Raw genomic sequence first — 12800 nt, 5'->3', positions numbered from 1 at the left:
GATGAGCTATTGGCATGGTAACACAGACATAAACTAGTTACATCATAAAATGTACAAAAACTATTATAGTGTAAATCACAATGTGTCTGATACCATGAAATAGGGTAAAGTTATACAAAAAGTTGTTAGGTTACAAACATCTCATGATATTTTATTCACTTTCAGCTTGTGGTACGTCTTGTTATTAAAGAACTAACAGAGTGGCTCTGTTCAGAGCCAAAGGATATAACAGGCAGCACCCTTAGGTAAGATTGTGTGTGTGTGTGTGTGTGTGTGTGTGTGTGTGTGTGTGTGTGTGTGTGTGTGTATGAATGTATGTATGTATGTATGTATGCATGTATAAATGTATGTATGTATGTATGTATGTATGATTGTAAGTATGTATGTATATGTATGTATGTATGAGTGTGTGTATGTATGTATGTATGTGTATGTAGAGGTATGTATGTATATGTGTGTATGTGAGTGTGTGTATGTATGTGTATGTATGTATGTATGTATGTGAGTGTGTGTATGTATGTATGTATGTGTATGTAGAGGTATGTATGTATATGTGTGTATGTGAGTGTGTGTATGTATGTGTATGTATGTATATGTGTGTATGTGAGTGTGTGTATGTATGTGTATGTATGTGTGTGTGTGTGTGTGTGTGTGTGTGTGTGTGTGTATGTATGTATGTATGTGTATGTAGAGGTATGTATGTATATGTGTGTATGTGAGTGAGTGTGTGTGTGTGTGTGTGTGTGTGTGTGTGTGTGTGTGTGTGTGTGTGCATGGGTGCACATGTCTCATAAAGCATACTAATGTAACTTAGTTTCAGTGAGTCATTTGTTTAATTAATGATTTCAGTAATTAGGCCATACATTATGAATGCACTCTTAAAATTAAATTAAATTTGGTACACACTTCAAACCTAATTAATCGCATATGTTCTGTTGCATTCCAACAATAATTGTGTGTAGGAACGAAAATCAAAAGTTTTGCCCTTACGGAAGATATTCAGTTTAAATCTGGTCATCAGCAATATTATCTGAGACCATCAAACAAGTCAGAGATATTATACAGTTTATGTAGCAGACAATTAACTGATATTTTTGTTTAATTCCAGTGAACCATTACTGAATAGTATTATCCAGGATGATGATTATGATGATGTCATTCACAATAGTTTGATGGCTGATGGAACGCTACAGAATGGTGTCATCCAATAATTAGACTGATGGAACTCTACAGAACGGTGTCATCCAATAATTTAACTGATGGAACTCTACAGAACGGTGTCATCCAATAATTAGACTGATGGAACGCTACAGAATGGTGTCATCCAATAATTTAACTGATGGAACTCTACAGAACGGTGTCATCCAATAATTTAACTGATGGAACTCTACAGAACGGTGTCATCCAATAATTAGACTGATGGAACTCTACAGAATGGTGTCATCCAATAATTAGACTGATGGAACTCTACAGAACAGTGTCATCCAATAATTTAACTGATGGAACTCTACAGAACGGTGTCATCCAATAATTAGACTGATAGAACTCTACAGAATGGTGTCATCCAATAATTAGACTGATGGAACGCTACAGAATGGTGTCATCCAATAATTAGACTGATGGAACTCTACAGAATGGTGTCATCCAATAATTAGACTGATGGAACTCTACAGAATGGTGTCATCCAATAATTAGACTGATGGAACGCTACAGAATGGTGTCATCCAATAATTAGACTGATGGAACTCTACAGAACGGTGTCATCCAATAATTTGACTGATGGAACTCTACAGAACGGTGTCATCCAATAATTTAACTGATGGAACTCTACAGAACGGTGTCATCCAATAATTTAACTGATGGAACTCTACAGAACGGTGTCATCCAATAATTTGACTGATGGAACTCTACAGAACGGTGTCATCCAATAATTTAACTGATGGAACTCTACAGAACGGTGTCATCCAATAATTTAACTGATGGAACTCTACAGAACGGTGTCATCCAATAATTTGACTGATGGAACTCTACAGAACAGTGTCATCCAATAATTTGACTGATGGAACTCTACAGAACGGTGTCATCCAATAATTTGACTGATGGAACTCTACAGAATGGTGTCATCCAATAATTAGACTGATGGAACTCTACAGAATGGTGTCATCCAATAATTTGACTGATGGAACTCTACAGAACAGTGTCATCCAATAATTAGACTGATGTAACTCTGCAAAACGGTGTCTTCCAATAATTTAAGTGTCTTTTGATCAACCTACATTTAATAGACAAGTACAGACCAATAGGATTGAAATGTGATAAAGGAAAGTACTTGACAATGTGTTCTTGACATTATTTCACATCAACTATTTTGTCATTTTAGTCCCTAATGGCCACCACCTGGAGGGGACTTATACATTGAGTTCTGTCTGTCCATCTGTAAATCTGTCCATGTGTGTGTTCACCACCTGGAGGGGACTTATACATTGAGTTCCGTCTGTCCATCTGTAAATCTGTCCATGTGTGTGTTCACCACCTGGAGGGGACTTATACATTGAGTTCCGTCTGTGCATCTGTAAATCTGTCCATGTGTGTGTTCACCACCTGGAGGGGACTTATACATTGAGTTCCGTCTGTCCATCTGTAAATCTGTCCATGTGTGTGTTCACCCTCATTTCTCTGTCATGCAGAAACTGATTTCAACCAAACCTGGCATAAAGGTCATAACATACTATGTGAGATATTTTATATGCAAGTCACTCTGATTTTCAATGGCATCAAATATGGCTGAATGTCAGCCATATTTGTTATTAAATTCACAACGTCTATCATAAGTTTGGCTGTATAATAGATAGTGACTCAATTCAAGTGCCTACACCCATATTATCAAATGTGAGCTTTCCAGACCTTGACCTTTGACCTTTAGTCTTCGTCAAACAGCCAAATTTGGATTATTTTCATAGTGTTTTGAATCAAACATTTCAAGTGATAATATTTTAATAATGAATTGGGTTTGACTATGTGAGACATATGCATGTCACTTAATTTCATGGCCTTGACCTCTATAACAAAATGACAGCCATATCTGTGATAAACAAGCACATATTGCCTGTCATCACCAAAAAGTTTGATTCATATGGACGCCACTCAAGTGCCTACCTTCATATTATCAATGAGCACTCTAATGAGACATCGACCTTTGACCTTGACAAACATTTTCATGGTGAAATGGCCAAACTTTTCTTTCTTCCTTTGCTAACTCAAGAAGTTGAATAAACAAAGACTCCATTTAAATGTATAACCCAAAGGCCAACTTTCATTTTATATCTTGACCTTTGACTTTGACCTCCATTCAAGGTCAAATAGCAGATTGCACAATAAATTATGAAGCTTTGTATCTAGAGACACCATTCAAATTTGCACAATAACTTTGACATAAAGACACAATTGGGGCTATGTCTTCAACTGAAGACTTGTTGTGTTGTATGTTATATACATATTGATGACGTGCCTAGATTGAAAGATTCAATATTGTGTACACTCAGTAGCTGTAACTATAGTATAACTGTTTGATTTATGTTTGTATGTAGATCATTCTTTAATCTTGTGTCAGGTATGCGATGCTCTAAATGGTCATTGTCTTCATCTATTTATATCAAATTAGAGTTAAAATATTTTACCCTGAAGTTCTATAGGGGATGGTGGTATTATTAAGATTCACTATGTTAGTTATGGGAATCAGGGAAAGATGTGTGCTCTCATATCATATCATGCTGTACCATACCCAGGTCATGGTGCAGACTCAGTGTGTGCTCTCACATCATATCATGCTGTACTGCACTCTACCAAGTCATGGTGCAGACGCTGGGAAGTAAACTCTAACTAAGATCACTAATTTGGCTTACCAGAATCACATTCAAGTAATTATGATCTAGTCAAAACTCCATTAATAGGGAAAAATTAAAATCCAAGTAAATCCCAAAACATCGGGAAATAAACAAATACTTCATATCAAGAATAAACAAACAATAAATGAAATGTGATATAACAAAAACAAACTGTTGTATAACTTGTATTGTTTTATTTCACACATTCTTTAAATTTACCATTTTGTTTTGACTTACCATTTTGTTTTAAATTTACCATTTTGTTTTGACTTACCATTTTGTTTTAAATTTACCATTTTGTTTTGACTTTGACAGGGGTTGATTTCATACATATACATCTCATGGCAGGGGTTGATTTCCATGTCTCTAGATCTTTCTTGTCTAGTCAGGAAATTTGACAAATTACCCTTAAACTTTTACCACAATGTGTGCCTAAATACTCTTTTAATACAAATATATCCTGAAATAATAATAAGTTGTTTATTTTACCGAGATAGAAATAAATAAATAAATAAATACAATGTATAGTACGATGTAGGAATGGATTCAAACAAGAAAGGAGTCTAACCTCCATAGCAGGCTGTATATGTAAAATTTGAATTGCTGAGTTGACAGGTTGTATGGACTGAAGACATGCTAGGTTGACCAGCAAGCAAGCCAGCTAAGTAGGCTAACAGAAACAAAGAACTATTACATACATACATACATACATACATACATACATACATACATTCATACATTCATACATACATGCACGCACGCACGCACGCACGCACGCACACACACACACACACACACACACACACACATACATACATACATACATACATACAAGGTATCAGTATGTAGTAAGATTTAGGAAATGGATTCAAATGAGAAAGGAGTCTAACCTTCGTAGCAGGCAGGATACTAAATTTGAATTCCTGAGTTCACAGGCTGTATTAAGAGAGAAGGCTTGCTGGATTCACAATCTAGCTAGCTATGGAGACTATAGGGAGCAAAGAACAGTTAGATATATATAAATAAATAAATAAGTAAATAAATAAATAAATAGAAGGTATGATATGATAAAGGATATAGATACAAAAGAGAAAGGTAAACAGGGATTCACAGACATAAAAATAAATGTAATATATCAACAAATTTTCTTGTGATGTTTAAGTCACAAATCAAACAAAACTAGTTGTTTATGCATGATCCTGGTTAAGTTTTTATTTCATGTGAATATCGGAAAGGTTCTGTGTAACATTAATACTCGTATCATGTAATACATGCAATTAGAATATCACTGCCGATGATACTTTATGCATAAATTTGAGTACATTATCATTATCCAAGATGACTTCTTTTAATTTACATAATGAATTTTGACCTCCCTGTCTTGTCCTATCAGATTGTGAATAAGCTGTATGGAGATTAGGATCACTTTCCTCATTTACCTAAAAAAATGAGCATCAACCTCCAATCAAATTTGAAAAAGCTTTATGGAGATGAAGATGGTTTCTTTCATTTACATAATGAACTTAAGCCACCCCTTGTCTTGTCCAATCAGATTGTGAGTTGGATTTTTGGCGATAAAGATGGTTAGTTTTTGTTTCTGTTGTACTTGATGAACATGATTTTTGTTATCCAATCACATTTCAAGTAGGTTTTAGTGAAGTTCCATAACTATAATGAGGAGCAAGAAGGACTGTTTTTTTGGAAGTCTATCAATCCATTGGTATTTTAATCTCAGATATAGTTGAAAGTGTAAATTGAATTGAATTCACTATTGCATGTTGTCGATAAATTTTACTGCCAATGACTTCCTCTATGGCAATGTTCTTAAACAAAGTTAATCTTATTTATTGAATGGAATTTTATTCAGCACTTAAATGTCCTAAAAATGAAATAAAATTTTTAACATTTACAGTTGAAACATGTGTTTTGTATGAGCTCTTGTGTTATTGAAAGTGTGAAATATTAACACTGTGACATTGCAATATCGACTAAGTCTGAATGTTTGTGTTATTGAAAGTGTGAAATATTAACACTGTGACATTGAAATATCGACTAAGTCTGAGTGTTTGTGTTATTGAAAGTGTGAAATATTAACACTGTGACATTGAAATATCGACTAAGTCTGAGTGTTTGTGTTATTGAAAGTGTGAAATATTAACACTGTGACATTGAAATATTGACTAAGTCTGAGTGTTTGTGTTATTGAAAGTGTGAAATATTAACACTGTGACATTGAAATATTGACTAAGTCTGAATGTTTGTGTTATTGAAAGTGTGAAATGTTAACACTGTGACATTGAAATATCGACTAAGTCTGAATGTTTGTGTTATTGAAAGTGTGAAATATTAACACTGTGACATTGAAATATCGACTAAGTCTGAATGTTTGTGTTATTGAAAGTGTGAAATGTTAACACTGACATTGAAATATCGACTAAGTCTGAATGTTTGTGTTATTGAAAGTGTGAAATATTAACACTGTGACCATTGAAATATCGACTAAGTCTGAATGTTTGTGTTATTGAAAGTGTGAAATATTAACACTGTGACCATTGAAATATTGACTAAGTCTGAATGTTTGTGTTATTGAAAGTGTGAAATGTTAACACTGTGACCATTGAAATATCGAGTATGTCTGAGTGTTTGTGTTATTGAAAGTGTTTAGCTTTTTCTAACCTTTGTCAAATTACAACCAAAAACATTGTTTCCTTGCTATGGAATCGTCCGAGTGTATATAATTTATCTAGTACATCTGAATCACACAGCCTTCCTCAGCTGTTATTGTATACCATATACAATGACATAGATTTGTCATATGACTGCAGATGGGCTGATTGATGACCAGGACTTAGCTGGTACATGGTGTGTGTGTGTGTGTGTGTGTGTGTGTGTGTGTGTGTGTGTGTGTGTGTGTGTGTGTGTGTGTGTGTGTGCGCGTGTGTGTGTATGTGTGCGTACGTACTTGCACATGCATGTGTGTGTGTGTGTGTGTGTGTGTGTGTGTGTGTACGTTTGCACTAGCTGCGACTGGGGAATGTTTCATCAAGCAACTAAACACATTCGCTAAAATTGTTCAGTTACTTATAGAAAGACATAACTGTTCACCACTTGTTGATTCTATGCTTAGTGTACAGTAGTGAAAGGTTTAAATCTGGATCGAAATTTTGGTTATGACTTCGTTACCATGTTAGTTTGGATAGTCTCAAGTGTGTATGTGTGTGTGTGTGTGTGTGTGTGTGTGTGTGTGTGTGTGTGTGTGTGTGTATGTGTGTGTGTGTGTGTGTGTGTGTGTGTGTGTATCACACGTACCACGTACCAGCTCAGGCCTGGTCATATATATATAAAGTTATGCTTAACTTGAATAGTTTATAGAGGAGGTTTTAACCTGCACTAAGTATAACTGAGTATTATATGATGGTTTGAAATATTCTGCAAGTTAATACACTCAGCAAACAATTTATGGATTAGGTCTCACTAATACATCCATGATATCAGGGAATTGGGGATGGACAGGAATAAGGATGAAGCAAATAATGCAATAAATTTCCTTGATTCCATGCTTAAATATTTGCACAGGCGTTTTTAATGAGTTTTCTATCGTTCAAGAATTTGTATACAAAACTAACGAGTGCAATTTGCAAACCCAGAACCAATAAAAAGCTCCATAAAAAACTAATAAACACTGCTAGTATTGCAGCCATATGCAAACGTACGGTAAACGCGGTATGCTAAATACGACCTAGTTATGCAAATATATGCAAATATATCGTACGACATCATCCACAGTGCATGTACATATGTACACAGCACACGCCGTATGCCGAGTATCGTTGACGATGTAACTGTCACTCGAACCTGTGAATTTCTTTTATATGACGAGATATACATAGGTAAGATGGTTATATGTGTATTCATTCATAAGAAATTGTTGATTTGACGTCTTCTAAGTCATTTGAAATAAGTATTTACAGTTGTTTTGCCGACGACTTAGCAACTACGACCTAATCCGAACCTTTCGAAATGAATGAGTCACACTTGAATGGTATGTTTGTATTTCGGTGGATATTATAAAGAGGAAATCATACATATATACAGTGTTTAATAACAAAATTGAGTATTTGATATGGTTTACATATTTAATGAAATGTATCGGGGAAGAGGCCATTTTTCTACGTCAAATTCTGTGTCAAAGTCAGGCTTGACCTCCATATATTGAGATATCAAAACCGCTCGTGGAGTTCAAAGGTCGCCGTTACAATATACCGGTAATTTCTTGATAGTTTTAGTTTCGTATTATTTCATGGTATAACAAGGAACTGTAAAGTTCAGTTATTAAGAATACTATGCATGGTACTCTTGGTAAAATTTTGGGAATACAGGAATACCAGTTAAATTAACATGTATGTACATGTACATGTACAGTAATACAAATTTACCTGAGGTCATACAACAGCTGTTTGGTAATTGACGTAAACAATAGGGTAAAAGTAGCGTCTATGTACATTGTGTTTTGCCTTTTGTTTTACAGTTCCTCTGTTGATAGAGGTTCTTTGAATCTCATAGTGGTCCGAGTTTGAATCGATTGCGTTCAGAGTTGCACAATAAATGGTGATACAACGTACCTTTGTTTTTAAGGATTACCTTGTGTACCCTGTAAAATCAATTTCTTTTCTTTACACAATAACTTGTCTGTACCTATAAAGGACAAAAACAACAATTGTTTACTGTCCAAATACAGTACTAATATTTGAAAATGTCCCTACAAAACTATGTGCAATTAACCTGTGAACATCGCAGGAGATGTGACTATGACAAGATTTATGCTAGAGCTATCAATGTCAGCTACATGAACTATCAAAGTCATGGATCCAGTGATATATAGACAGGCAATTTTGCAATTAATGCTGTGTACATTATGTGTGATGGAAAGCTAGAGAAATTGTCACAATATTAAAGACCAATGATTCAATCCCAACACCTAATGTAAGTGTTGTCTTATCAGTAGAGCCATAAATATGAGAGAGAATCCACAAACTGATCAACTGTTAGGAGAGATAGCTGGGTTTTGCTTTGTCCATGTGTATGACTGTAGTGTATGTGACTCTATATTGACTTGTCATGGGTGGGGAATGGGGTGACTTGTCAAATGGCAACTATCAGGATTGACTTGAGTCACGAACCCACCACACAATACAAACAGAGCTATTTTTTGTTGAGACCGTCTTTATAAACATGCAGTCAAAATGTTGAGGAGAATTCAGGGTTTGTAAATATTGCTGTGGTCTTCTATTGCCCTCCAAAGATCACCCTACTTCTCTTTTACAGTGTGTCCTTCTACAAAAAATTTGAGTTACACTGTTAATTCCATAGCCTCTCCAAAAGTGTATTCAACAAATTGTTCTATTGTACTGTGTATTATGTACCAGCACATACAGACAGTGGTTGACATATTTAGAAAATATAATTAAAAACCAGGCTTCTATAATTATTGAATATATTCAATGACTATTTGAACACTTCTGTTGTACCATACCACATTATCTGATAGTGTTTGTATAGTAAATAAAGATTGATTGATTGATTCATTGATTGATTGATTCATTGATTGATCACTTTCCGAGACTTGATATACATGAGTTGCACATTTCACTTGCTCTGCTAGTGAAAATACCACTGCAGAGAACGCTGTAAGCATTCAATGCAAATACCACTGCAGAGAACACTGTAAGCATTCAATGCAAATACCACTGCAGAGAACGCTGTAAGCATTCAGTGCAAATACCACTGCAGAGAACGCTGTAAGCACTCAATGCAAATACCACTGCAGAGAACGCTGTAAGCATTCAGTGCAAATACCACTGCAGAGAACGCTGTAAGCATTCAGTGCAAATACCACTGCAGAGAACGCTGTAAGCATTCAATGCAAATACCACTGCAGAGAACGCTATAAGCATTCAATGCAAATACCACTGCAGAGAACGCTGTAAGCATTCAGTGCAAATACCACTGCAGAGAACGCTGTAAGCATTCAGTGCAAATACCAAAGTGCTGCATTCAACATTTGCAAATTTAGGATGAAATTTACATTAACAAACTTGACATCAATTGTTGTATGCCAAGAGGTACTCTTGATAACCAAAATTGTTCATCAGCCTGGTAGATCAAATGGTTTACATAAATGCACAAACAGTTCAAAAGTTTTTAGCATTCAGCTTTTGATCTGTCTTAGTTGACAATCCTCATCAGAATGACAAATCCCTACATATACTTATATTTGTACAGCTGATACTATAATTTGTAAGAAATTTATCATAATATTATGTTTTGTTTCAGACACAGCAACATCCCGTCATGGAATTTGACAGGCATGTAATATTACCTGCAGTGGTATCGGCATTCTTTGGCTGGTATTCCCTCTACAATGTATTATGCATTGTTTTCCCAAAGAAGAGTTATGAATGGAATTGTAGATTTGTCACCTTGATCCATGCAATCATTATTTCTACCCTTTCCTGGATCTGGGGATTTTATTACAATCCTTGGGTTTTTACTGATCCTGGTAAGTTTACTATAATCCCAAGGTTTTTTACTGATCCTGGTAAGTTTACTATAATCCCAAAGTTTTTACTGATCCTGGTAAGTTTACTATAATCCCAAGGTTTTTTACTGATCCTGGTAAGTTTACTATAATCCTTGGTTTTTTACTGATCCTGGTAAGTTTACTATAATCCCAAGGTTTTTACTGATCCTGGTAACTTTCTATAATTAACAAAAAACACCGGTAGGGAACTGAAAGGCTACTTACGTAAAATGACTAGGGAACTCAGGTAGATTTTACCTACTTACTGCCCATAACAAAAACATTGGTAGGAAACCCTGGTAAAATGACTAGGGAACTCAGGTAGATTTTACCCACTGACTGCCCTTAACAAAAACACTGGTAGGGAAACTTGGAAAAATGATCGGGTAACTGAGAAAGAAACACCTATGGAGACCCTTGGAATTTAGTGTCTATCAATACATTACCTATTACTCTGTGATGATGATAAACGCCACATGCCTTGCTTTGACAACTTGAATATCAATTTACTTTTAGTGGTGTGATATGTTAAAAAAATAATTTTTACATTTCTCTCTATTTGTAGGTGGTGAAGTCAACGTATATGAAGCATTAGTGATGGTGATATGTCTTGGTTATTTTCTCTTTGACTTTGGATGGTGTATATGGTTTTATGATCCAAATGAAAAATTTATGTTACTTCACCATATCTTGACTATAGGGGGCATCCTAATGGTCATGTCGGAAGGACGATCTGGAACCGAAATCAGTGCGACCATATTTGGAAGTGAAGTCTCCAACCCTTTTCTTCAATTTCGTTATTTTATGAGAGAAGCGAAATGTGATAAAAACTGGATTTATGAAATTAACGACTTTATTTTTATGGCAGTATTCTTCTTTTGTCGTATATGTGTTGGTTCGTGTCTTCTTTACTCTGAATGGATCCATCCACGCCCTTTGTTACGGTTTAAACTTGGTGGAACTGCAATTTACATTGTAAGTGTTATATTCATGTACAACATTGCAATGTTTGCATTCAAAAAGTATACTCGTATGTATAGAGGATGGAAGAGTCGTCGGAAAATGGAGAACGGTGATGTGTCCAATGGGCGTATCAAAAAGAAAATACATTAAGGACAGTGTATTCAATTCTATTTCTATTTATACTTGAATATTTTATACTGAGTAGATTATGTTATACAAATCATCGAAATATATCTGTACCAAGTCACAGGTGATATAGTATAGAAGTTATCCAGGACTTTGAATCTGAAAGTATTGTCACGTATAGCTTCAGATTCAAAGCCATGTATACAGAGGATGACATTCATGTAATAACTAACCTATCACATATCTTGGCTAATGAGATAAATGTAAAAGCTGTCCAATCACAGATCTTGGCTGATGAGATAAATGTAAAAGCTGTCCAATCACAGATCTTGGCTAATGAGATAAATGTAAAAGCTGTCCAATCACAGATCTTGGCTAATGAGATAAATGTAAAAGCTGTCCAATCACAGATCTTGGCTGATGAGATATAAAATGTAAAAGCTGTCCAATCACAGATCTTGGCTGATGAGATTCATGCAAAAACTGTCCAATCACAGATCTTGGCTGATGAGATAAATGTAAAAACTGTCCTATCACAGATCTTGGCTGATGAGGTGCATGTAAAAACAGACTTATCACAGGTGTTATGGTGGTAAGGGTCATTTAATGCCCATCATAAGAGTGGGTATGGTGATAATTGCAAGACAAATGGCTGATAATTTGTCAAAAAGTTGTAAAAGTTGTAGATAGTAATGTATATTCACTTAAAATTAGTAGAATCACTTATGTTTTGAGTTATACTCTGAACAGCTGGTAGTAATGGTATTCACTTAAAATTAGTAGAATCACCTATGTTTTGAGTTATACTCTGAACAGCTGGTAGTAATGGTATTCACTTAAAATTAGTAGAATCACCTATGTTTTGAGTTATACTCTGAACAGCTGTTAGTAATGGTATAAACCATGCTTGTATTTCAGTCAAGTTGACTCAGTGATGCCAGAATGTCTAGGGTTTCATATTAAACACTGTTAGCCTGTTCACATCATGATCTGTGATTTCACTCCACTGTCTCACTGACCACTTGTATTGCTAGCTATAGGTAATGATTAATGTTGTTTGTAAAAATGCACCCAAACTGATTGGTCACAATGGGGAGTGATAACTTACATCAGCCTAAGTGACTATATTCAAATGAAGTCATTATGTAAATTCAAATGAAGTTAATACGTAAAGTTTCCTCATTGAAATGAGTACAAAAGTATCATAATTTACAAATAGTGAATATTATGTAAATATCTCTGAACAG

General features: G+C 35.0%; 2 protein-coding genes across 2 annotated transcripts in view; both read left to right on the top strand.

Moving 5' to 3' along the window:
- The window catches only part of LOC144440099 (glucose-6-phosphate exchanger SLC37A2-like), a 31497-nt gene extending 30218 nt beyond the window's left edge, over positions 1-1279 (top strand). Inside the window, exons 14-15 of the mRNA XM_078129362.1 lie at positions 166-245; positions 1109-1279. Coding sequence (XP_077985488.1) covers positions 166-245; positions 1109-1211 — 183 coding nt within the window. The 3' untranslated portion in view covers positions 1212-1279. The remainder of the gene's footprint in view (positions 1-165; positions 246-1108) is intronic.
- A 6389-nt stretch (positions 1280-7668) lies between these two features.
- Positions 7669-11577, top strand: LOC144440046 (TLC domain-containing protein 5-like). The gene is made up of 3 exons (XM_078129276.1): positions 7669-7774; positions 10218-10443; positions 11030-11577. The coding sequence occupies exons 2-3, from the start codon at positions 10236-10238 to the stop codon at positions 11575-11577; spliced, it is 756 nt and encodes a 251-aa protein (XP_077985402.1). The 5' UTR covers positions 7669-7774; positions 10218-10235.
- The last annotated feature ends 1223 nt before the right edge of the window (positions 11578-12800 follow it).

Source organism: Glandiceps talaboti, chromosome 9 (genome assembly GCF_964340395.1).
Source record: "Glandiceps talaboti chromosome 9, keGlaTala1.1, whole genome shotgun sequence".
Taxonomy (NCBI): domain Eukaryota; kingdom Metazoa; phylum Hemichordata; class Enteropneusta; family Spengelidae; genus Glandiceps; species Glandiceps talaboti.
This window is presented reverse-complemented; position numbering and strand designations above follow the sequence as displayed.

Coding starts and splice junctions, on each gene's coding strand:
- LOC144440046 (XM_078129276.1), top strand. CDS start 10,236: ATGGAATTTGACAGGCATGTAATATTACCTGCAGTGGTATCGGCATTC. Junction 10,444..11,029: donor TTGGGTTTTTACTGATCCTG/GTAAGTTTACTA, acceptor CTCTATTTGTAG/GTGGTGAAGTCAACGTATAT.